The following is a 26290-nucleotide window of genomic DNA, read 5'->3' as shown; positions in this document are numbered from 1 at the left end:
AATAAGAGAAAATTAAGAAATTTATGTAAATGCATGGAAAGTAAACAACGTTTTCTTGAATGAGGAAATCAAAAGGGAAATTAAACAATTTCTTGAGCAGCCAGAGCTGTGGCACAGAGGGTTAAAGCCCCAGCCTGCAGCACCAGCATCCCATATGGGTGCCGGTTTGAATCCTGGCTGCTCCATTTCCAATCCAGCTCCCTGCTAACGTGCCTGGGAAAGCAGCAGAAGATGGCCCAAGGGCTTAGACCCCAGCACCCACATGGGAGACCTAGAAGAGGCTTCTGGCTTCGGCCTGGCCCAACCCTGGTCATTGCAGCAATTTAGGGAGTGAGCCAGTGGATGGAAGAAGACCTCTCTCTCTCTCTCTGCCTCTGCCTTTCAAATAAATAAAATAAATCTTAAAAACAATTATTGAAACAAATGAAAACACAACATACCAAAACCTGTAGGAATCAGCAAAAACAGTATCAGGAGGAAAGTTTATAGCAGTAAGTACCTACACATGAAAAAAAGGAAACATTCTAAATAAACAACTCAAGCACCTGGGAAGTCAAGAACAAGTCAAACTCAGAACTAGAAGGAAAGAAATACCAGAGCAGAAGAGAAATGAAATAGAAACTGAAAAGAACATGTATACAAAAGACAAGTGGACCAAAGAGCTGGCATTTTGAAAAGATGAATGAAACTGACAGCTGTTTAGCCAGGCCAACCAAGAGAAATGGAACATCCAAGTAAATAAACTCAGAGAGGAAAAAGGAGGCCTTCCAGCTGGGACCACAGGAAAACCAAGGATCCTACGGGATGACTGTGGACAAGTGCATTCCCACAAATGGGAAAACCTGGAGGAAATGGAGGTGATCTCTCAACGTGATCACGAGCCACAGGAAGCCTGAACAGATGAACAACTAGCGAGGAAATTAACCAGTGATAAACTCTCCTAGCAAAGAAAGCCAGAATCGGATGGCTTCACTGCTGGATTCTAGTAAACTTTAAAAGGAGAACGAATTTTTCTAGAACTATCCCAAAGCATTGAAAGAAATGGAATCCTTCCAATCTCGACTATGAGGTCAACATTTCCTTGATACCAAAGCCAGACAAGGAGACAACAAATAAAGAAAACCACAGACAAATATCCCTGTTGAACACAGATGTAAAAATGTATGAGAACACAGGAAACCAAATCCAACAGCTCATCCAAGACTGGTCAAAGAGGACTGATCCCAGGCACGCAAAGCCAGTCAGAACATACAAATCAGGAGCCACTCCTGGGGTGCAGCTTGTTAAGAGTGCTGGTGGCTCAAGGCCTGAGTTCTGGTTGCCCTCTCCCTGTCTCTCCCCTCCCTCTGTCACTGTGTCTTTCAAATAAATAAATAAATAATTTCTAAAAATGTATTTAAAAATAAAACTATGCAAATCAATACATGTAATCATCACATCAACAGGATGAAGAACAGAAGTCTTATGATCCTCTTAGCAGATGCAGAAAAATAATTCAATAAACCCAACCAGACTTCGTGGTTAAAATCTCAACACATAAGGGATAGGCACACACACATCAGCATGAGGATAGCTACACGCGCCCAACTCACAGGCAGCATCACGCCAAACGGGGAAAAGCTGAAAATGTTTCCTCTGAGACCTAGAGCTAAACAAGGCTGTCCAGGTCACCAGTCCCACCCAACCCAGAACTGGGTGCTTCGAGCAATCAAGCAACAGAACGAAGTACCAGCCAACCCACCGCCTCTGCTCTCAGTTGGCTTGACCTTGTGTGAAGAGAAACCTCGGCCTCTAGCAACCAGAGCTGTGGTACACATGCGGGGCTCCGGACAGCCAGGTTCAGCCGAGCTCTTGGAAGGTGGTTTTGGACCAGGACTGCTGACACGGCATCATTTCGTCTCTTGGTGCTCAAAGCTTAAGGTTGAAGCAGGTAAATAACCTGCCTAAGATGACAAAGGCGCTGGGACTTGGACCATCTGTCATTATTTTTCCTTTCATTTGTTTGTATTAGCAACAAAGTTTCCATGATCTAAAATACTGATTAACTAAATAGTCATTTCCTCAGTTGTATGCTTTCAAACGTTACATTCAGGATAAGCTTTAAGAGAGTCTGTGAGTGGAGTATGTGGGCAGCAAGTGCCCTTGGCTAACCACAAAATGACAATGTTGAGAGTGGTGATAATGGGTGGTAGACGGGACGATTCTCACTGCACATCCACATAGCAAAGACTGTGCTTGCCTCACACAACCAGGAATGGTGCAGTTATGAGAAGACAGAATTTGCTTTCTGACCATTAAAAAAAAGATGCTTGCATTCCCAGTAGGGAATTTCTTAATTAAAAAAAAATTCTTGAAAGCAATACAATTTGATAGGTTTAATTTCTATTTAATAAATAGTCTTAAATTTGAAACTGTCTCTGTGAATTATTTGACACTGGTTATTTGCATATTTCTGCTGTCTACCCTTGTGGCACCAAACTCTCACCGTTGAACATCAAAGTGAGCTGCAAGCCACACTGTCTTAGTTTCCCTGGCTCACAACTTATTTCTGTCATCCATGTGTTCTGGAAACACAAGGCTGGTGCATATGCCTAGAGTGTTTTGGAAAATTTCTGGAGTGTTTTGAACTAGACATAAGAAGGGCATCATGCAAAGCAGTGACACCTGTTAAGGGATCTGCACAGCGGAGATGACCTCAGGACTGGGCGACTTCTGGCCTGGGAGGGCGGAGGAGTTTAAGTTAGAGGCCACTGGGTAAATTGCCCTCTTTGTAGTCCCTCTTTGACAGAGGCTGGCCAGAGCAATAAATTGATGTGCACTGAGAGATAACGAGAGAAGCAAGGACACAGCGCGGAGACAGCACCAAGGCCCCTGCCAACACCTTCAAGATTTGCTTCAACCAATGAAAAGGCAGGCTCAGCTCAGCTCTGGCAGATGCGGCTATTTGAGGAGTGAACCAGGGGATGGAAGACCTCTCTCTCTGGCTCTGCCTTTCTCTGTAACTGTTGCAAATAAATAAAATATTTTTTTAAAAAAATAGTGAAAACAAAGGTTGTCAACCTGCAGCCCTTCTTGGAGTGCTCATTACCAAGTAAACGAAGCCCACACCCGCGACAGCACCAAATCCTGACCCGTAGACACCAGGGAAAGCCCGCATGGGGGAAACCCTCAGGAAAGCAGTCGTGGAAAGCAAAGCACGCTAACTCTGCAAGCAACTGTGCCAAGACCAGACACAGCCGGTTTCCATGGAATGGAGCAGAGACATCTGTTTCTGCAGCCCATTGCCCTCAGGAGTGTTTACAAAAGCCAGCTCCATTTAAGAGTAATGAGACCTCTCCAGTATCAAACACAGTTTTGGAAGATAAAGGTTTAAGTCTTCTCATTGTGAACATTCCAGGAATAGAACATCTCAAAACTGAGTCGTGGGAAATCTTGAGAAACAGTCGTGATCCACACGGGTCCCTTCACAGATATCTGACCTTGGAACGTCAGCAGTTCCTCTGTTACATTCAAACGCCCTCCCTTGATGCTAAGATGCTCTTGGAGCTCTCCCTCCTCGTGGCTCTCTCGCCTGGGCCATTCACTAGAGATGCACACACAAAACCTAAGTACCTCGTCTTTACGAAGGATGGTGTGCTTCCTCTGGAAATAGTCTCAGATTCCCTCTTCTGAAGCCTCTTGAAGTCCCTGATCCTCGATGGCAGCCTGCCTCTAATCTGAGCGGCAGCGCCGACTAGCTGTTTCCAACACTTGGAAAGTAAGCCTGCTCTGATGAAGCATGTGTGGGGTACTGTAGAGGTTCAGATAATTTCACACAAACACTCTCACACTAAAGTTGTTAGAAATAAGCATTAAGGGGAGCTGGGAAGTCTTTCGTGCTTTCTCCCTTGGATCACTTCGCCTGGTGTTTTCAGTCCTGGTGGCTTCCTAATGCGCAATCATCAACATCTTGAGAGTAAAGTCAACTGTTCACAACAATTTGAAAGCTTTCAAGTGATTCTGGAGTTCAGGAAACACTTCCAGATTCCTACTGTTCTGTCCCGTCCCTATCCTAAGACCACCAACGGGCGCCCTATGGTCCAGCAGGGTGAGGTTTGTCCACCCAGGCCACAAGGGGTATGGTGAGCCCCAAAGATCATGGGGCGCCTTCTTAGAGAAAGTAAGGGATTGGGCTTTCTTGGGCTTTGGTGATGGGTGCAGTTGATGTGAAGTTTAAAGAAAGGAATGTGCTCAGGCTCAGGGTCACGTGCCAACGCCAGATTTGGACTGTGAACCAGACCTACATGTTTTGGTTCCTTAGGAACTACAAAGTCGTGATGAACCAGGAATTGGCATCAAAAGCTCCATCCCTGAAGCTCTGGGGCTGGGGTGGAAAGTGAGATGTGCATCTGCACCAATGGGAGCAGGTGCTGCCCACAGGATGGGAAATTTTATTCTCACTCATACACTCCAAATCCACAAAATTCCTGATGTCTAAGATTTTAAAGAAGAGAGTTTCTCAGGAAGGAAGTAGGAATCACTTAAAGAAGGCATCATCACATGGCACTTAACTGCATGGTGTCCTCAGGAGAAACTGTTCCCTAATCTATGTTTAGCTGTCTTTTTTTCTCCCTTGCTCTGCTACTTCCTTTAATGCTGGGCTACTTTGTAATTTCCAGTTGCACCATGCCTTGTGTTTCTTGTGCTTTTATTTAAGGTAATTTGATTTGTTTTAAAGACTTCTTCACACATCTGTTGGACTCCTTTTACATTTGCATCGGCTGAAGCTCTCTGCCAGGCAAAAGGCCCAGGTTACCATGCACAGAACCCAAGAGACATTCCTTTCCTGTGCCGCAGACTTCACAATCCAGGCCTTTAAATCCAAGGATCAAGAGATTCTGTCACCCACTAGGAAGAGTTAACACAGGTCACATCTTCGTGCCAGCCTGAGTATCCCAGAGGGAGCCCTTCTCCCAGAAGATCCATCCGCTCTTGGCAATTACCTGATCACACAGTATTCTCCATGTGGAGCTGAGGGTGAGGAAGAGAAGATGTAAGGAAGGGGAGTGGAGACCACAGGGAGGCTGGGGCCTCATCAGAAGGACGAAGGAGGCAGAAGAGTGGCAGAGGTCATGGAGGGCTGAGATGACCAGAGAGTGAAGGCCGTCTAGAGAGGAATGAGGAAGGTGGGCGTGACAGCAGTCAGTGCACAATATGTTCAAATGAAGAAAGCCATGGAATGAAAAAGGAGGTAACCAAGGCTGAGCTCGAAAGACGCAGCTTGTGGAGTCCGTGGGGTTTGTGGCAGAAAGGACCGCAACCGGGTGAGTCTTTTGCTGACAGGTTCCATCCAAGGTGAGATCAGTGAGCAGTTCTGTGAGCACAGATCCGCGCTCCTCAGTAGATCCCCACAGCCCTGGATCAATGCCCTGACTCTCCTGTGAGTCAGAAGCAGTCTGCATGCAGCTGTTTTATAGACGCTGCCTATTTCAATGAAAAACATATATGTGCTCACATATAAGAAATTAACATGCCTTATTGTACTTGATAGGTAAATTGTTGAATGATCAGTCTACCTCTTATAAAGTAGATGAATCTGGTAATTAATTTTAAAAATAGAAACTTTATTTATCTAAAGAAATCTTCTTTTTTTAACTTTTACTAAGTCTTAGAATTGATACAGGAATGACTGAGCCACACAGGTCCCATCAGAGGAGGCACAAGCACCATACACTTCAAATAAATCGCACCCCAGGGTGTCTGACAAACTAAGCAGCTTAACTGAAAATAAAGTCTGAAAATATCATTTCATTATTAATAAACATTCTATTTATTCTCTAATTTTAGTAATCAAATTGGATTTTAAGTTTTGAAAATGGAAAGATGAATATAATGGTTTTGTTTCACATAGCTTATGAAGGTTAAGATAGAATCATTTCTAGTAGTGGAGTTTCAAAAGTACTTTGAACATAGATTTCTTTTTGAAGATAAATTAAACTATCACTTTTGAAGCTGCTGATAGGCAGCATAGGAACCTATTGGGGGAAAGGTCTCTGACCACAGCAGGTTCAAGATGCGAGGGTCAGACCCCTCAGACCCGTGCTGTGTGGACCACCCTGTAGTCAGGTGCTGTTGACACAGGGTATGTGCCTGACCAACCATGACCTTTGGTGCTGGGGAGAGGGAGCAGGAGGATGGAGAGTGGGCATGTCCTAGGCCTGATCATAGGGTGTGGACAGTGGGTGTGTCCTAGGACTGATCCTAGGGTGTGGACAGTGGACGTGTTCTAGGACTGATCATAGGGTGAGGACAGTGGGCGTGTCCTAGGCCTGATCCTAGGGTGTGGACAGTGGGTGTGTCCTAGGCTGATCCTAGGGTGTGGACAGTGGGTGTCTCCTAGGCTGATCCTAGGGTGTGGACAGAGGGTGTGTCCTAGGCTGATCCTAGGGTGTGGACAGTGGGTGTGTCCTAGGCCTGATCCTAGGGTGTGGACAGTGGGCGTGTCTTGGCCTGATTCTAGGGTGTGGACAGTGGGCGTGTCCTAGGCCTCATCCGAGGAGGTGGACAGTGGGCGTGTCCTAGGCCTGATCATAGGGTGTGGTCACTGGGCGTGTCCTAAGTCTGATCGTAGGGTGTGGACAGTGGGTGTGTCCTAGGACTGATCCTGGGATGTGGACAGTGGATGTGTCCTAGGACTGATCCTGGGATGTGGACAGTGGGTGTGTCCTAGGCCTGATCCTAGGGTGTGGACAGTGGGCATGTCCTAGGCCTGATCCTAGGGTGTGGACAGTGGTTGTGTCCTAGGCTGATCGTAGGGTGTGGACAGTGGGCATGTCCTAGGCCTGATCCTAGGGTGTGGACAGTGGGCATGTCCTAGGCCTGATCCTAGGGTGTGGACAGTGGTTGTGTCCTAGGCTGATCCTAGGGTGTGGACAGTGGGTGTGTCCTAGGCCTGATCCTAGGGTATAGACAGTGGGCATGTCCTAGGCCTGATCCTAGGTGTGGAGAGTGGGTGTGTCCTAGGACTGATCCTGGGATGTGGACAGTGGGTGTGTCCTAGGCCTGATCATAGGGTGTGGACAGTGGGTGTGTCCTAGGCCTGATCCTAGGGTGTGGACAGTGGGTGTGTCCTAGGCTGATCCTAGGGTGTGGACTGTGGGTGTGTCCTAGGCCTGATCCTAGGGTATGGACAGTGGGCATGTCCTAGGCCTGATCCTAGGTGTGGACAGATGGTGTGTCCTAGGCCTGATCCTAGGGTGTGGAGAGTGGGCATGTCCTAGGCCTGATCCTAGGGTGTGGACAGTGGGCATGCCCTTACACCTGACAGACGGTCTGGCGGGAAGGCACCAGCCTCTGGTTCCAGCATCTGCCTCCAAATGCAGGCTCCAGTCCCCTGCGGTAACAACAGCAGAAGAGCTTTCCACTGCTCTCTGAATGTGCAGAGTATGTCGCCCCAAAGGTGGTGTTCAGAAACAAACCATGGGGCCTGGTTTCAAAGCGATGCTCTGCCCAGCTGCACTCAGCACGCCAGTTCCAAGTGAGCACCAGGAGGTCCCTGGTGTAGCAAGCTGGTGCAGGAGGGTCCCGTCCCATGTGGGGACACAGACCGTTTATGTGAGAGGAGTGACCACAGCCGTGAACTTAAACACAAAAGGGGCAGGATCCGAGGAGCCAAAGCATCATTCTGAAACTGATTACTTTTTAAATTCTTTTAGTTCACTTTTCCACGTTCTTTTTGAAGACAAAGATTATAAATTAGAAAATCAATTTGGAAGTCATGACTCTCACACACGAGTGAAACCAGACAGAGTTCTGAATGAAGACAAAATTGTGTGCTTATATTCAAAGGTCGTGCGGAATCCGGTTAAAATATGAAGAACGGAGTCAACGTGGAATGACCACCTTTGTGGGTTTGGTTGTACTTTTATGACAGCATTGGGTTGTGTTTGACGTAGGATGATGGAGGCACAGGCTGGACTTCAATATTGGACCTGAAGTGTAAAATTCTTTGCACATTATTTCCCTAAACTGCTAATCGGTTATGACAGCACCTGATTCCATGTGTCATCAAACAGGTGGTGTCCACGCCTTCTGCCTCTGAACACAGTGCAGGCACTTGGCAAATCCCATGGAGACTCTGTGCATCTGGCTGCTGGCTGGCACTTGTTCACGAGTCAACATCTTTCTAGGACTGAGAGACAGGGACGCATCATGGACGCGGACAACAAGACACTAGCCCAGGACTTTGTCTTGCTGGGCTTCCCGGGGCCCCAGGCCCTCCAGCTGTCCCTCTTCTTGTAATGCAATGTAGTGCTCGTGGGTACTGCCCCCCAGTTACACACTCCCATGTACTTCTTTCTGAGCAACCTCTCTTTCCTGGAGATCTGGTATACCACCGCCGTGGTCCCCAAAGCCCTGGCCATGCTGTTGGGGAGGAGCCAGGACATAGGGTTCTCCAGCTGCCTCCTGCAGATGTACCTGGTCTTCTCCTTAGGCTGCACAGAGTACTTCCTCCTGGCTGTCATGGCGTACGACCGCTACCTGGCCGTCTGCTACCCGCTGCACTACGGGGCCATCATGAGCAGCCTGCTCTCCTTGAGGCTGGCCCTGGGCTGCTGGGCCTGTGGCTTCCTGGCCATTGTGGCACCCACTGTGCTCGTCAGCAGCCTGTCCTTTTGCGGCCCCCGTGCCATCAACCACTTCTTCTGCGACATCGCGCCCTGGATCGCCCTGGCCTGCACCAGCACACAAGCCGTGGAGATCGTGGCCTTCGTGATCGCCTGTGTGGTCATCCTGAGTTCATGCCTCATCACCGTGGTCTCCTACGTCTACATCATCAGCACCATCCTCAGGATCCCCTCGGCCAGTGGCCGAAGCAAGGCCTTCTCCACGTGTTCCTCCCACCTCACTGTGGTCCTCCTGTGGTACGGGTCCACCATCTTCCTGCATGTGCGAACCTCCATCAAGGACGCCCTGGACCTGAGCAAGGCCATCCACATCCTGAACACCGTGGTGACCCCCGTTCTCAACCCCTTCATCTACACGCTCCAGAACAAGGAGGTGACGGAGAGTCTGCTGAGAAAGTGGAAAGGAGGTAAACTCCTCACGGTGTGACGGGGAGGTGTGCTGTGTGCTGGCCCCCAGACTGCAGGGCTCTACATTCCTGCAGCATGGCAGGTGTTCTGATCATGGCTCCAAGTGCACCACAGAGTGACAGGGATGCTTCTTTGTTCCAGGGGGGAGAAAACAAAGGGGAAACACCTGAAAGACAAAATCAGACCTATCAAGGGAAACACTGCATGCAGGAGCTCTCCTTTCTCATGCAGGAGGGGAATAGGAGTTTTTGATAGAAGCAAACTAGCTTGTCCAAGCAAAATAGTCATACATTGACGTGGGTTTTCTTTTGAGTTTTGTTTATAACATTAGGGACACATACTCAGTGTGAAGCGTGCATTACAAAAACTCCAAGTTCTCATTCTTTGTAAGATTTTTTTTATCACCTTGTAAATCTGGGGTGTAAGAACTAGGACAGGAAAATACATGAAATCATAATGAAATGAGAGTGCCATTATTCCCACATGATACTTTTGTGGGTGAGGTATGGTAATAGATGCAGATGGCAGGGGAAGCTGCTAACTTACAAGATGCCACGTCTGATTCACCAGGACTGAAAGGGTTTGAGTAAAGCTATAGAAGTCCCGTGATGATCCATGTTCAAGGTGCTGTCCCACAGAATTAGAGTTTCAGAGAAAAATAACCTTGGGGTACAATAATTAGAGCGTTTTTGTTTTTAATTTCCCTCCAAAAGACCCCATCCTTAAGGAGCCAGAAGCAGGCCTTGCCTTCTCAGCCATGCACCCAGGAAGATTCATTTCCCCTCACCCACTTCCCAGGACTGGGGTTAGACGCTGCAGTTGGGGGCTGGCCAACAGAGCCAGGCAGAGGAGCGGGCTGGGGCTGTGTTCTTCCCCAAGGAGGAAGGCAGGGGCTGGGAACGGCTGCCCTCAGACCTCCCTGTTCCCATCATTGGGTACCTTTCCTGGTTTTGGAAGTGAATGGGGTGGGGAAGGCTGCGTGTTGGAAGGACATAGGAGAACATGTTTTAACTGAGACCGAGTCCCCTGGCAAAGTGTGCCTCTGCTGAAAGTCTACCTCCTGGGGCCGGCGCAATGGTGCACTAGGCTAATCCTCCACCTGTGGCACCGGTATCCCATATGGGCACCAGGTACTAGTCCCGGTTGCTCTTCTTCCAGTCCAGCTCTCTGCTGTAGCCCAGAAAGGCAATGGAGGATGGCCCAGGTGCTTGGGCTCCTGCACCCGCATGGGAGACCAGGAAGAAGCACCTGGCTCCTGGCTTCCAATTGGCATAGCTCCGGCCATAGCGGCCATTTGGGGAGTGAACCAATGAAAGGAAGACCTTTCTCTCTCTCTCTCTCACTGTCTGTAACTCTACCTGTCAAATAAAAAGAAAAAACAACTTAAAAAAATCTTAAAAAAAAAAAAAAAGAAAGTCTGCCTCCTAAGAGACCGTGGGGTGAAAAGTGGGGCACTTCTCCCACCAGTCACAAGGGTCGTGGCCGGTATCTGTGCAATAGAAGACAGGTTAGCAAAACAAAAACATGATAAATTTGTTTAATAAGAAATTTATATGATTTATACTTTTGGTCAGAAAGGATGGCTCAAAGACCCAGGGAGAGCCGTGTTTTTTTGTTTTGTTTAGATTTTTTTTTATTTATTTGAAAGGTAGAGTGCAGACAGTGAGAGGGAGAGACAGAGAGAAAGGTCTTCTATCCGATGGTTCACTCCCCAAATGACTGCAATGGCCAAGCTACACCGATCTGAAGCCAGGAACCAGGAGTTTCTTTTGGGTCTCCCACGTGGGTGCGGGGGCCCAAGGACTTGAGCCATCTTCCACTGCTTTACCAGGCCATAGCAGGGAGCTGGATCAGAAGAGGAGCAGCTGGGATTAGAACCGGCACCCATATGGGATGCAGGATTAGCCTACTGGGCCGCGGCGCCAGCCCCACAGCCGTGTGTTTTAAGGCTTAGACTCAGTGAAGAATGCACAGCCTTGTAGAGAAGCAACTGGAAAGCAAGACTGGGCTCAAAGGGTAACAAACGGAGGGGGCCCAGCCTGGCCCTGCTGCTCAGCCCCTCTCAGCCTCTGGGAGTCCATACCCAGCTCCAGTACATGGCATGGCACTTGTCACTTGAGGTTCTCCAGGGAGAGGATAGAGAGGCATTTTCCTAGGTTGGAAGAGGAATCTTTCTCTCTCTTCTCTCTCTCTCTCTCTCTCTCTCTCTCTCCCTCTCTCTCTCTCTCAGATTTATTTATTTACTTGAGAGGCCAGACAGAGGGAGAGACAGAGAGAGAAAGAGGTCTTCCATCCACTGGTTTACTCCCCAAATGGCCACAAAGCCAGAGCTGAGCTGATCCTAAGCCAGGAGCCAGGAGCTTCTTCTGGGTCTCCCACATAGGCTCCCAAGCACTCAGGCCATCTTCCACGGCTTTCCCAAGCCATCAGCAGGGAGCAGGATCAAAAGTAGAATAGCCAGCACTCAAACCAGTGCCTCTATGGGATGCCTGTGCCTCAGGCAGATGCTTAACCTACTACACCACAGTGCCTGTCCTGAGGAATCTGGCTTCTATGACTTGTTTTGGGACAAGGGTTGGGGATTGAACTAACTGAAAGCATATTACTCATCCAACAAATACTTGCCAAGCAACTATGGAAGGCACTGTTTATATATAATCAGGAAAATCACTGAATAAGAAAAAAAAACTCTCCCTCCACATAATAAGGGGAGAAAGGCAGAATATAATAAAATGAATGAATGAATAAACTTGACAGTATGTTTTTCATTAATAAGTGGATGGAATAGTTTAATCACCAGTAACAGATTTAATCCATTTATTTATGTATTTGAGACACAGACAGTTGTCCCATTTGCTGACTCACTCCCCAGATGCCCACATCAGCTGGTGCTGGGCCAGGGACAAAGCCAGGTGCCTGGGTCTCCGTCTGGCTCTTCCACATGGGCAGCAGGGACTTGACCACATCTGCTACCACTGCTGTTCCCAGGGCGTGCCTCAGCAGGAAGCTGGCATCAAGAGTGGAAACAGGACTTGAACCCAGGCCCTGCAAAGTGGGACTTGGGCCTCCCAACTGGTATAGTGACTGCTAAGCCAAACACTTAACCTGCCAGTAATTGATTTTAAAGTCCTACATTTAAGTTGGTAAAAGGAACTTTCAAAAAACAAAACAAAGTCTAAAATAATGCTCTAGGGCCAGCATTGTGGTGCAGTGGGTTAAGCTGCTGCCATGCGACACCAGCATTTCATATCAGAGCACCGATTCCAGTCCTAGCTTCTCTGCTTCCCATCCAGCGCCCTGCTAATGCACTTGGGAGGCAGCAGAAGACAGCCCAAGGGCTTGGGCCCCTGCACCCATGTGGCAGATCCAGAACAGGCTCCTGGCTCCTGCTCACAGCCTGGGAAAGCAGAAGATGGCCAGAATGCTTGGGCCCTGCACCCACGTCGCAGATCCACATGGAGCTCCTGGCTCCTGGCTTCGGCCTGGCCCAGCCCTGTGTTGCACGCATTGTACAGGGTGAACCAGCAGATGAACAATCTCTGTCTCTCTCTGTTACTCTGCTTTTCACATAAATTAATGAAATCAATCTTTAAAAAAATAAAATAATGCTCTGAGATATTTAAAGGCAATAAATTTGAAAATGTGACTGAATATCTCTGAGGAGAGAGAAAGGGAAATAGGATCTGGAAAATATGAATTACTTTATCTGCAACTGTTTTCAATAAAAAGTGTAAAGCAAATAAAAAACACAAGTTTCAGTAAAAACAGAATGTGACCAGTTCATTAGGAGACAGAGAAGGAAACATAAGACTACTGCAGTGCCAGGATCCCATTTGGACACTGGTTCAAGTTCCGGCTGCTCTACTTCCCCTCCAGCTCTATGCTATGGCCTGGGAAGGCAATAGAAGATGGCCCAAGTCCTTGGGCCCCTGCACCCGCGTGGAAGACCCGGAAGAAGCTCCTGGCTCCTGGTCAGATTGGAGCAGCTCCAGCTGTTGCGGGCATTTGGAGTGAACCAGCAGATGGAAGACCTCTCTGTCTCTATCTCTGCCTCTCTGTAACTCTGCTTCAAATAAATACATAAATCTTTTTTTTTTTTGAAAAAAAAAGATGGATGGAAAGAATTGTGGAAAGACCCCTGATATCAGGCTACAGGTTTCTGCTGGCTCTGACACACTGCCGTTGGAGGGGTCAGGGTCTGGAGGGCAGTGGGGCTCCATGGCAAGCAGGCCAGACTTTGCAGCATGGGGCTCGGAGAGAAACCATGTGGTGCTCAGGAGCCTGCTGAAGCTGACACTCGTGTTTGAAGGCTTGGGGGTGTCTGAGACGTGGGAAGGCAGCTCTGTCCTTACAGCAGGCCAGAGTGCAAACACAGGTTCCAGCTCAGAGATTTTGACTGGGGGGCAGCGTCTGAGCATGGGAACAACCAGGACCAGACCCGACTCAGGATGGAGGGCCACCCTTGTGGAGTGGAGAAGACCCTGGCCCAGGCTGGGGCTTCCATGGCTCACTCAAACTCCAGCTGATGCCATGACCTTGCCACGAGTTCCACCATTCAATCTCAGCATTCTAAATAAAAGCTCACACAGGAGCTGGTGCTGTGCTTTAGCAGGTGAAGCCACCACCTGCTCTGCCAGCATCCCATAGGAGTGCCGGTGTGTGGCTCAGCTGTGCCACTTCTGATTCAGCTCCCTGCTAATGTGCCTGGGAAAGCAGCGGAAGATGGCCTAAGAACTTAGGGCTCGTCTAAGACACTGCCCTTGGCTTTCCTCACTGACCTTAGCTTGGATTTTAGGGGCCTTCCTAAGAAGCAGGCTACTGTCTTTGGGAAATGATAGGAAAAGGAGGTTTAGACTCCAACTGAGTGCCCTTCAACCTGGGATCCTGACCCCATCCAGGTCTCCCAGGCACTGAGGGATGGGGCTGTGTTTGCAGAATTGTGCACAGTCAAGGGGATGGCATCGGGCAGGAGAGGAACAATCAGCAGCCCAGAGGGCCTTGGGAGCTCTTCCTGCTGGAAGGGTCCATGTACTGGACCTGGAGGAAGTGACCTCACTTCCTTGGTGACGGGCCACAACAGAACATGGAACTCTGGTAACCAGGCACCCACATTCCAGTGGTAGCCATTGCCAGCTCACTTGATAGGAAACGTTGCAGGGAGAACTATGTTCCCTTGCTGCTGTCCTTCAAGGCGAGGCTCTCGCAGAGCCAAAGCCCAGAATGAAGGTCTCTTCCAACGTGTAACACGCTGGCTGAGCTCTCACTATGGACGCCTGTGGCCACAGGGGAGGAGGCAGCCACAGGTAACAGGGTTTAGCAGCCCCGGGAAGTCCCGTCCAGGCCCGGAGTCTCTGGTGACCCTCGTGGGCTGTTCTCCCGTCCCCACGAAGGGAACAGAGGAGGTGCCCTTCCTGCACAGCACCAGGATTCAGGTGTTGGAGGACGGCTGTGGTGTCGTCCGTACCCATCCAGGGATGGCAGATGGGAAAGTGGGTGTTGGGGGCCCTTTTGTGTACTCAGGGGTTACGCCTGAGTTCTCCTGTGTCACCTGGAGTCCTCCTGGCTGGGGGTATACCCAGATGTCCCTACGTATGTGACCTGGAGAGTGGAAATACTCACAGGGTGTCTCCTGTGGGACACTGACACCTTCTGGCCTGGCTCCGGGCACTCTGTTTGCAGGGCTCCACGCTGGAGATCAGCAATGATTCCCATGAGGAACTCATCTTCTCAGGCAATGGACAGGTGTGTCAGGCCAACAGCCGTGGACAGTGCTGGGCTGGGCTGAGGGAGGGGCCTAGGGAGATACACAGGCGGGGACTCAAGATGAGCAGGCTGGGCCGAGGACCAGAGCCTGGATATAGGCACCTCTGGGCCCCGTCCTGGTGTTTCCCACCCGAGTGATTGACCCCAGTCTCGTTCCTAAGAGATCTCGCCCCTCTGCTGCCCACTGACAGCTGGGTTATGGCAACCCCATGTCGGGTCCTGGTGGGATTTTCAGGGGACAGGTTACTACTGGTTCCCTGGATATGAAGTCAAGAGCATCCACGTGTGGGACAGCACTGTTTTCCCACCCAGCCCGGGAATCCCGGGCAGGGGTCAGCTCCGCTGTGCTTCCAGACCTCCCCACAACCCACGAAGGAGAACCCAAACCCCACACACAGGGGTGAGGCTTACCCTCGAGAGAGAGAGACTACTCCATGCACGTGTCAGCAGTGTGTCTCTCGGTCAGCCCTGGAGCCCCCACCCGTCTCCATCCTGTTCCATGAGAAAGGACATTTGTCCTGCGGCTCAGCTGGGATTCCAGTGCTCGTCCCCGGCTGCCCTGCTGCAGGTCACAGCCTCAGAGAGTGCCCCTGGAAGCCTGGTCTGCTGGGCAGTCACAGCCCAGGGCCCACTCGAGGGCGGCTCTCACACAGCAGTTTGCACACAGTGCTGGGGGCTGGATGTGCCTGTGTCTCCTGCTTGTACATGTCCATCTCTGTTCCCATGTTCTCGTGTTCTCCCGTGCTTCTCTGTGTCCTTGTCCCCTCTCCTTATCTGCACGGCAGACCTGGGGCCCACACCATGGCCTGGCCTAACGTCCATCACCTCCTCAGGAGCACATGGCACATGCAACCACACTCAGGGACGCAGAGTCAGAGCGTCACCGTCGCTCTCACAGGAGCTAATGCCCTGCTGAGACAGAGGCCCAGACAGCACTTGCTGGGGAGAGGGGCTGAGGTGTCCCCTGGAGCAGCCACAGTCAGATCACCGTGCAGAAGGGCTGTGGCCGGGACACCACCAGCTTCCATCTCTGAACTGCTGCTCCCAGCTGTTGGCCTCCCTGGGGGATACTCTGCCCTCCCCACTCTCCCACGCTGCTCTCTGTGTGGCCAACAAAGTCACTCTGGGCCTTTCATTCCCAACCCTCAGGGATGTGAGGGGTCACCTGGTGCAGCTGGATGCCCTCTGTGAGGGGGTCTTCTCCCAGTCCAGACTCCCATGGTCGGGGGTCCCTGGAGCCACCTCTGACTCCTGTCCCTGCTGGTCCCCTCTAGTTTGGAGGTGTGTCCACACTGCACCTGGCGGAGGTCTGGCCCCTGCGGAGCCTGCAGCCAGGCACTGGGGTGAAGCTGGAGGAGTCCCTGGTCCAGGCCTCCCCAGGAAGAACCATCGCTCACCTGTCCACTCTGCTGTGCTCATATGGTGACTTCAGCACTGTTCCGTATTTCCTGGACCAGATATTCCATAGGTGAGCTTCTGTGCCCTCCAGGAACACAAGGCCTCTGCCGCCCCCTAGCCGTGGCTCTCTGTGCCTGTGTGCTCCTCTGAGAAGTGGGGTGGTGTGGGCGTGAGCCTCAGGGGTTGACAGGGACCATGTGACTGCAGACATGGCAGGGGCCTGGTGCCTGCTCTGTGGCCAGGGCTGCTGGCGCTGCACTCATCCCTCTTCTTCTGGTCTCTGCACCCTCGGGACTCAATAGCCCACGGCCCTCGAGGTTTGGAAGACCCCACAGAGAGCAGCCCTGCATTCCCATCTGTAAAGGAGGCCTCCCAGCCCCAGTCCCTGATTCAGACAGAGCAGGACACAGGCACTGGGTGTGGGGCCCAGGCCCCTCAGCTCTCTGGCAAGGGTCCATGTGTGGTTCATCCCCACAGCAAGTGAATGTTAAGCACTGGGCAGTCACTTTGCAGACACATGTCACAGCTCAGCGAGCAAAGCAGATAGCATTCCCAGGGCTCTTGACCTGGGAGGACCCAGACTCTCCCAGCTGAATGCCTGCCCGGGGCCTGTCCACAGGGTCAGAGGGGGAGAGGATCGTCCTCCCATGGTCTTGCCAGGATGTCAGAGCCCAGGCCCCACTAGGACGTCACAGACTGTGGGTCCAGTCAGAGGCCTTCTGTCTCTGCAAACTGTGGGAGTGAAATGTGGGCTGTGGCTGGGGAGGGACAGACAGGGTGTGGATCTCCCACTTCCTGTGACTCCTCTGAGAGTACCGAGGCCCAGGTACTCCCCACAAAGGAAAGGAGAACAGAGCTGGGAATGGGGTCCCAGACCTGCAAAGGAGAGGGGAGGCTGGGGTGCAGAGCAGCCAGGGGTCCATGCCCAGCACAGGTGCTTCCCAGCTCCAACCATGCTCCCAGCCCCCACCCCAGGAGTCCCAGACCTGCAGAAATGCTGAGAAACCTGCTCCTAAGTCTGCCTGGAGTCTCCATGCTGAGCGCCGGGGGCCCTCCCCTCAGGAAAGAAGGTCACTGGGAGGCTGTCACCATGGGGTGTGCACCAGCCCTGTTGACCAGGTCTCCCACGGCCGGGGCAGCCCAGGAGGGCTTGGGGGGTGGGGTCATGCTCTGGACAGGCTGAGGCATGCCCAGGGCCCCAGAACCACAGAGGGGCCCCAGGCAGTGCAGTGTGACGGCCTAGGCCAGCCTCTGACCCCGCTGCCTCACTTGCATCCCCAGCAACATGGCTTCCTTCCTGGGACGCTGCAGAGCCCTGTACGAGGCAGAGCTCCATGGCAACACCAGCCTTCCACTGCTGAAGATGAAGGTGGGCTGCAAGCCTGTCAGCCTGCCTGGAGGAGACCTGGTGACCCAGGTGTACTTTCTGTATGCCCTGCCCGGACACGCCCAGCACCCTGAGGCCAAAGCAGACGGTGAGGGGCAGCGCAGTCTGCAGGTCTCTCAGGGGTGGTGTTTGGGGCTGGAATCCCCTTCCAGGCAGTGCGACCTCTCGGGGTTTGCAGAGGTCACTGGAAGGTGATTCACGTTGGCGACCCTTTCTCTTCTTCCAGCTCCTGCTCTGCGTGCAGGGCCAGCACCCTTCTGCGCACTGGCTCTGGAGCCAGCTGCAGCACCACTGGCTCAGCCAGGACCTGCTCCAGAGTCAGGGCCAGCTTCCCCACGAGGACTGCCCCCATGTGCACAATCAGCACCAGGGCCAGCTCCACAGGCCTCCTCTGGCTGGGCTGGGACTGCAGAGGAGCTGCCTGGGGCGGAGATGGTTGACATCACCGCCTTCTCCCCCAGGACGATGGCAGAACAGCTCACGCTTCTGGATGCGGTGAGCAACCGGCTCTGCTGGGCAGGGCCAGGACCACGGCGTCCCTGTGGCACCTGCCATCCCACTCAAGCCCTGGCCAGAGTCCAGTGTTCTGAGTCAGCCCAGGCTTCATGTCTCAGCCCCAGTGTGACCCGGGCTCGTTTCTCATGTCCTAACCCACCTGTCCCCTGTGCACAGCAGAGATGGGACACACTCATGCCAGGTGCACAGAGTGACAGACAGAAAGCTGGGCACGGTGTGGCCCAGTGGTGGTGGAGGGCACTCACTGAGGTGCAGCCAGACCCCCATCCCTGCCAGTCTGCCCAGAATGCCTACCTGTCTCAGCACTGATCAGGCTTCAGAGTTGGACGGGGTCCCAGAGCAGACATGCAAACAGAGCCCTTGTTGTAGCTGCCACAGGGAGGTGCGCTGGGATGGACACAAGGAGCACAGGGCTGATGGAGATGGGCTGAGGGATGGGGAGTTGTCCAGGATGCCCGGGAGAAAACACCTCTGTGTCTTCTCTCCAAGAATGGGCTCTGGGCCGTGGGGCTCTGGGCACCCTCAGTGGGCTGCTGCTCCCACCACTGTGAGCCCCATGCACAGCACCCCTGCACTCTGAGTGGGGGTGGCTGTGCCCATGGGACACTCTCCTCCCCAGGAGCTGTTCCAGAAGGTCGTGCCCTTCCACTGCCTGGGCTCCGTCTGGACCAAGAGCAACAAGAGAGGCAAGGAACACCTGGCCTCCACTGTCCATGCCACCGTCCAGCAGTTCAACTGCGTGACAAATTGTGTAGTAACCACATGCTTGGGGGACCCCAGCATGAAGGCCACGGACAGGGCCCGTGTGGTGGAGCACTGGATCAAGGTGGCCAAGGTCAGCTGCGGGCGGCCAGGGCCCTCACTCACTGCACTCTGGGAATGGCCACTTTGCTTTATCAGCCCTCGGGAGTACACCCTGTGGCTGAAGACCCTGCACAGACCCTGGGCCCTTCCTGGCAGGGAGGGGCCTGACCTGACTCACTTCCCCCAGGGGTGCATGCTCACCTCCCACCTGAACCTCCGTGTGGGTTGAACCCAATCCTCTCCCTGTGAGGGTGGCCACAGTGCCCTCGTGCCTTCCTGTGGCTCCATGGGCATCTGATGCAGGAGGGGGACGTCAGCCCAGGGGGATCAGGTGACTTCTCCCTCATCCGCTCTGCTCTCCAGGAGTGCCAGACCCTCAGGAACGTTTCCTCGGCCCATGCCATCCTCACTGCTCTACAGACCTCCCCAATTTGTCGCCTGCAAGAGACGTGGGGAGAAGTCTCCAGGTGGGTGCCTTCTCCCACAGGAGCACCAGGGTGTACCTGGGACCCTAGGACTCAGCACTAACCCCCATGACTCTGGGAGGGGCCAGACGTGGACTCTAAGGGGAGGCATGGGGAATGGCACCTTTGAGACCCCTAGACCTTCTGCCTAATTTTTCCCACAGGATATTTGCTTTGCTGTCAGACACCAGTTCTTTAATAGTGCTCCTGGGCAGCACCGGAGCTCCCTGTGCAGGTGAACTTGAGGCAGAACGGTGCTGCTCAGTGGAGGGGAGGGGCCCAGGAGAGCCACTTGAGCTCCCCACCTGTCCCCTGGGCACCAGGGCTTAGGGAACTCAGTGGGAAACTCACCTGGGCCGTGTGCATCCTCCTTGCTCTCCAGCAAAGGGAGCTGCACTCACCACCCTCCCATCACACCGAGTAGCTCTTCCTGGTTTCCCATCTCCACAGCAAAAGCTGCAAAAAATTTGAGCGCCTCTGTGAGAAGGACAATGGCTTGAGCAGAGATCGACTCACCAAGGTAGGGAGGCTGGGAGGCGGGGCAAGTGCTTGGGGGGTAGGGAGGGAGCAAAGTGTCGCCACCCAGAGCCTGTGCAGGCCCTGTCTGTCACTAGAGATCCCTGGGTTCCACTCCCTGAGTGGCAGGGGAGATGTGCAGCAGAAGCTGTGGTTCGTCCTCAACCCTGCTGGGGCTGGATGAGCATACAGTGGGGCTGGGTGGCCAGCACCTGTCAGCCAGGCCTCCTGAGACCACCTGGCCCTCTCTCTCCATGGCGGTGCCTGGCCAGGGACCAGGACACAGAGAGCCCTGATGGACTCCTGGCCAGGGGTGCAGCTGGAGTTGGGGTGAAGCAGTGGGGTGGCGGTCAGCTGGGGGCAGGGCAGGCTCTCCTGTGTGGCCCTGGGCTGGTCATTGCCCATGGCCTCTGATTTCTCAAGTAGAGGATGGGGCTGATGAGCCTGTTGTGCAGGGCTCACGGGGGTCGGTGAGGCACCAGGAAGGGTAATGCACAGTGCAGGGCCTGGCCTTCCTCCCAGGGGACAATGAGGAGGAGGAGGGCAGGCGTAGGTTGCTGAGTCAGGACAGCTGTGGTGGGGGGGTGCCCAGCACCCTCGCCAGTCAAGGATCAGACCCAGGGAGACCCCTTGCTCAAGGTGCCCCCAGTGAGGGTGGGAGCCACAGCATCCAGATAGAGTGCACTTGGGGGAGGGGGTCAGACATGCCATGCCCCGGCAGAGGGCCCAGGTGTGGGCAGGGGTCAGAAGGACAGGCCCTAAGACCCTGACCTTGATCCTGGCAGAAGGGAGCCTTCAAGCTTGCTGCCCGGGAGAAGAATCCGCAGAGAGCTCAGATGAGGCTGCGGAAACAACAGAAGGTGCGTGTCCCCGGGTGAGGGGACTCCTCCGTCACACCGGGGCCCGAGCCACAGGAGCAGGGCCTCCACCTCCAGCCCTCCCTGCAGTCCCCACACTGCCTCAGTGGCCTCCACCAGAGAGACCAGAGCCAGGGCCTGGGGCAGCTGGGCTCTCAGTGCACTTGGGGCTGAGGTGGTGCTGGGGGTCACACGGCCTGTGTGCCCTTGGACATCCCAGCAGGAGTCCTAGGGGTGCCTACTGTCCTGGGAGTAGCTGGGAGGATAGAGAATGGAGGAGGCTGCCAAGGTCCTGGATGGCTCGCAGGGGAGACATGAGCCAGGGTCTAGGAGCTGGGGTGGAGGGGTCTCTGGGGCCAGGGCTCGGGGGGCAGCTGAGAGCAGGTGCTCATCACCACCCCCTGTGGCACAGGGAGTCGTCCCCTTTCTTGGCACCTACCTGAAATACCTGGTGATGTTGGACACTGTGATGGGGGACTCTGTGCATGTGAGTGATCCTGGGGCAGATGGGGTGGGCCGGGTCCCTGAGGCTTGGGGGCGGGGCGGGGTGGGGAGAGTCTGGACTGCACTCTTAGCCTTCAGCGCTGCCCCCCCTTCTCCTGAACCTCACAGCCGTCCCTGGGGCTGGGGCTTCACTGCCTCTGCCCTGGGAGTGTCGGGGCCTCCAACCGGGTGCCCCTCCCTTTCCTGGAGGGACAAAGCTACACAAGGTCTTGGCTGAGCCTCCTTGGCCTCCCCTCGGGTAGGCTCCATGGGCAGAAGAGAAATTGGGCCCAGCAAGGTCAGGAAGCACTGACATGGCCAAGCACTGCCGCCCATCCCAGCCTCTGTTTCCCGCCTGTCACCAGGCAGGGGAGAACAGCAGGTGCCTGAGCCTCAGCTGCCACGTCCCCTCTCCAGAGCTCACCCAGATCCTTGTCCTTTCCCACCCACATCCCCTTGATGGCCTCATGAAGGCGAGGTTCGGGGCTGGGCCCGGCTGGGGGCGGTTCTTATGGACTCTGTCTGCCTTCCAGCAGGCTGATGTCAGCTTCCAGAAACTGAATAAGGTGAGCAGCTGTGGCCTCACTCAGGGCAGGAGGGCACTGGGGGTCACAGGTGGCCCCGGTCGGGACCCCCATGCATCACGCCTGCAGCTTTGCTCTATTAGGAGGGCTGGGTGCACATGAGGGGGAGACCCATCCCTAGGGCGGGTGCGGGTAGAGGACTGGAATCAAGGAGAAGCCCCTGGGGAGGGGCTGTTTGCACCCCCATCGGAGACCCGGGTGGGGCCTGCATGGGCTGGAGGGGAGGAGGCCTCTTAAGAGGAAACACCCAGAACCCCACAGCCCCTCCCCTACCAGGTCCCCACAGCGTTCCCAGCCCAGGCCCTGACAGTGTCCTGTGTGTCCCTCCATCCCCAGGAAATGAAAGTCCTGCAAGAAATCCAACTACTGCAGGTGGCAGCGAGCAAGTATTATTTTAAGCGTGATGAGGAGTTTGGCGTGTGGTTCCGGTCTGTGGAGTTTCTCACTGAGAAGGAGAGGTGAGTGATGGGCAGGAAACAGGTGAAGCCTAGTGTGGGGGTAGGGAGGGCTCTCCCTGCTGTGCAGCTGCAGGGAGCATCGCCCAGGCCCCCTGGTGGGCAGCAGGCCCTGTCCCATGGGCACTTCTGGCCCCAGGACTGCAGCTCCTGGACAGGCCCTGGGAGGGAGGCCTGAGCTGAGGCTCTTGGTGGACTCATGGCTGTGCTCTCTCTCCGTTAGCTACGCCCTGTCCCGCCAGCTGGAGCCCCCTGTCAAGAAGCCCACAGCATCCTCAAGGCCATGAACACCATCGTGATGCCCTCGTGACCAAGTGCCTGGGACCTCAGGAGCAGATCTGAGCTCATTGTGAGCCTGGTGCCTGAGACAGTGGCCTCCCTGCTGTGAAGCTGAGGCCTGCATTGTATCAGTTTAATTGCCCCTCTTATGTTTTCTCTTTTCCTCCATTTAACTATAGTCACTGTTAGTAACTCCCTAGTAGAGTTTTATTAAAGTTAACATAAATATGTTGCACCATGAGTTTCATTATTCCTCGTCATTGCTTCCCCATAACTGAGGTTGTGAGCGGTGTTCCACCCGTGCAAATGTGCTGCGGACATGGGCCCCTCCTAGTTGCAGCTCCTGGAGCTGCACCTCGCTGGTTGTGGTTCCCTGAGGTTCTTCTCCTAAGAGGATCTGGCAGATCATGTGATGCCTGGTGTAAAAACACTGCCTCACTCCTCCTGCATTTGCTGCCCTGGGTTTAGGATGTTGGGTCCAGCCTGGCCTGGCCTGACTGTGGTGGGCAAATGGGAGGTGAACCAGCAGATGGAAGGTCTCTCTCTCACTTTGCCTTCTAAATATATAAAAGAGGGGCTGGTGCTGTGGCATAGTGGGTGAAGCTGCCACCTACAGTGCTGGCATCAGGGGTGTGTTCGAGTCCTGGCTGCTCTCCTTCTGATCCAGTCCCTGCTAAAAGCAGTGGAGGATGGCCCCAGTCCTTGGGCCCCTGCACCCATGCAGGAGACCCTGAAGAAACTCTGGCTCCTGGCATCCGATCAGCCCAGCTCCAGCCATTGTGGCCATTTGGGGAGTGAACCAGCAAATGGAAGACCTCTCTATCTCTCCCACTAACTCTAGCTTTCAAATAAATAAATAAGTAAAATAACAAATCTTTAAAAATAGAAAAAAGAATAAAAAGCATTTTAGATGGAAGGTAAAAATACTACCACAATGTCAAAATGCTTTATCATAAAAGTTTGTTTTGATATCTGTATCACTACGGGACACATTAATGGCTAGTATCCAAATGAATGTGTTGCTTATTTTCATAGGAACAAGCCGTCTGTTTCTGGAAATAATGGACACACTAAGGGCTGGGCTTCATGGCAGCAGGTGCCCCTTCCTGACACTTGCTTTGGTCTCTCATTCTCCATCTTCTCTGTATTAACTTTTCTATGTCCCCACATTTTCACTGGAACTTGCATCTTCAACCTGCGAGGCGACAGCAGTGCTGCAGGGTCAGCACCTGTGCCTGTGGACGGCACATTTGTCTTCAAGTCCCCTCAGGCAGAGCTGTCTTAGGAAACGTTCCCAACACACCTGGGAGCCACCAGCCTTGCAAAAGCTAGGCACACCTGAGGGGAGTCCCAGGGCCTCAGGCACCAGCGCTGACACACGGTCGGGCCAACCGACACCTGACGTTTGCTGTAAATGATGTCTGAGGGCGGGGACTCTACCTGGCCTTTCTGATTCCAAAGGCTGACTTGAACTTGTCTTCTTGCACTTTGCTGTGTCTCACCTTTGCCACCGTTGAATCACTGCGTAAGTAGTCACCATCAGGCACATGGCAGTGTTTTCCGGTTGGGGCTCTGAGTGCTGGTACTTAAACTCTGGCACACGTTTGGCTGAAACAGCACAGATCTGTCAGGTATGTACATAGTGGAGGAGCTACAGCGTAGAAGCTGCATCTCTGCACCCTGGGGGACACTGCCGGGTTCCTGGAACGCTTGTAGCATTGCACACCCACAGCACAAGCTCCCTTGCATGGCCGCGTCCCTGCCAAATGGTGCTGTCATTCCCATTGTGATTGCCTGACTGCTCTGTGCTTTCGGGCTCCATCTGAGTGTACCTGATTCCTAAAGAACTTGAGCATTGTTGCAGGTGTTGGTCACTGAAGAACCTCTTTTATAGAGACATTTAGGGGTGCGTGATGGGGTGCTGTGGGGTAGGCCGTTGCTTGGGACAGCTGCATGCCATATTGGTGTGCTACGCTGCTTCCCATCTGGCTCCCTGCTAGTGCAACCTGAGAGGTAACGGACGCTCGCTCAAGTGCTTGGGTCCCTGCCGCCCACACCGGAGATCTGGATGTATTCTGGGCTCCTGGCTCCTGCCTGGCCCAGCCCTAGTTGCTGCAAGCATATGGGGCCATCAGCAGATAGATCTCCCACTCACCTTGCCTTTCAAACAAGTAGTTATTTTTAATTTATTTTAAAACATTGTTGCTGGGGCCAGCACTTCAGCTCAGTGAGTAAAGCTGCCACACCTGCAGTGCCGGCATCCTATATGCATGCTGGTTTCGATTCCCAGCTGCTCCACTTCCGGTCCAGCTCTCTGCTATGGCCTGAGAAAGCAGTAGAAGATGGCCCAAGTCCTGGGGCCCTGCACCCGCGTAGAGACCTGGAGGAAGCTCCTGGCTTTGGATCCATGCAGCTCCAGCCACTGAGGACAATTGGGGAGTGAACCAGAGGATGTAAGACCTCTCTCTCTCTATCTCTGTAACTCTGACTTTCAAGTAAATAAATCAATCTTTAAAAAATAAACACATTGCTGCTTTTTATTTTTAGGTTTATTTTATTTGCTTGAAAGTTACAGAGAGAGGGAAAGAGATCTCCCATCCATGGGTTTACTCCCCAAATAGCCGCAGCAGCCAGGGCTGGGCCCGGCCAAAGCCAGGAGGATGGAACTGCACCCAGGTTTCCCACGTGGATGCTGGTGTTGCCAGCTGTGACTTTACTTGTTACGCCACAGCAACCTCCCCCGCCCCTAAATAATCTGCCTACAGGCACCTCTTCAGCTGCCTCACAAATACCTTGTATATTTTACCCACCTCAGCTGAGGCCAGAAATGCCAGTGGCCAAGGGAAGGCAGATACTTCTGCTCCAGCACCCTCGGGCCTGGTGGGCTGGGGGGCCGCAGCTTCTCTCAGAGAAGCCCCCGGCCGTGCCCTGGCCTTGCAGGCTCTCCAGACACAGGCCGTGGTCTTCCTGCCACCAAGTTCCTGGCTGTGAATCACAGCTGGGCGCCCTGACAGTACCTGGGGGTGGGACTGCCTCCTCTGGGCTCCAGTCCATCACAAAGCCCGACTTGCAGGCAAGACACTCACCGGAGAGCAGAGGGCTCCTCTCCCAGCCAAGTGTCCGCAGCCCCAGGGGAAATGACCTTCCTGAGGCCAAGGACGTGCTGGGCACACATGGGCCAGGCCGGGATGTCACAGAGTGGACTTCAGAGGGCCCCACTTCTGTGTGGGGTATCCCCATCCTGGCTGACTAGAAACTAAGGGCCTCGCCAGTTCTCTGAGGTCTGACCGCAGGGTTGGACCATGCTTCCTGTTCCTAGGCCAGTGGGTCCATCTACCCAGCACTCACTGTGGCTACAATGGCTTGTAACTGATTGGGTGTGAGACAGAGGCCTCTTGGTGTGAAGTGACGGGGTGACATGGAGCATTGGGCACCTCCACCCAGCCTGCCCAGCGGTGGGCCCGACACAGGAACACCCAGCTGATCCTGGCACCCCAGCTCAGCTGCACAGCCCCCAGGCCTTCTCACTGGAGCGGAGCTGACACAGCTGCCTCCCGGAGCAGCAGCACCAGCTCCAGCAGACCACGGGTGCAGGGCCTGTGCTGACACAGGTGAGACCAAGTGCAGGGCCTGTGCTGACCCAGGTGTGACCAAGTACAGGGCCTGTGCTGACCCAGGTGTGACCACGGGTGCAGGGCCTGTGCTGACCC

General features: G+C 53.6%; 1 protein-coding gene and 1 pseudogene across 1 annotated transcript; both read left to right on the top strand.

Annotated features, from left to right (window-relative positions):
* The first annotated feature begins 8190 nt into the window (after positions 1-8190).
* Positions 8191-9093, top strand: LOC100339447 (olfactory receptor 6F1-like; annotated as a pseudogene).
* Positions 9094-14548: 5455 nt separating this feature from the next.
* On the top strand, positions 14549-22588 carry LOC149125949 (ral-GDS-related protein-like). The gene is made up of 14 exons (XM_089335821.1): positions 14549-14563; positions 14754-14816; positions 15859-15902; positions 16111-16305; positions 17517-17710; positions 17849-18117; positions 18758-18973; positions 19306-19409; positions 19857-19926; positions 20708-20782; positions 21192-21266; positions 21796-21828; positions 22183-22304; positions 22525-22588. Exons 1-14 carry the CDS (start codon positions 14549-14551, stop codon positions 22586-22588), a joined length of 1539 nt encoding a protein of 512 aa, XP_089191947.1.
* Positions 22589-26290: the final 3702 nt, after the last annotated feature.

Source organism: Oryctolagus cuniculus, chromosome 6 (genome assembly GCF_051225735.1).
Source record: "Oryctolagus cuniculus isolate XC-2025 breed Fujian yellow rabbit chromosome 6, ASM5122573v1, whole genome shotgun sequence".
Lineage (NCBI taxonomy): Eukaryota > Metazoa > Chordata > Mammalia > Lagomorpha > Leporidae > Oryctolagus > Oryctolagus cuniculus.
Note: the sequence above shows the minus strand (reverse complement) of the source record. Positions and strands in the feature narration are given on the sequence as shown.

Excerpts from the sequence above, each read along its gene's own strand:
- LOC149125949 (XM_089335821.1), top strand. Across the intron at positions 16,306-17,516 it reads CTGGACCAGATATTCCATAG|CAACATGGCTTCCTTCCTGG; the intron begins GTGAGCTTCTGT and ends TTGCATCCCCAG. Across the intron at positions 22,305-22,524 it reads TTTCTCACTGAGAAGGAGAG|CTACGCCCTGTCCCGCCAGC; the intron begins GTGAGTGATGGG and ends TCTCTCCGTTAG.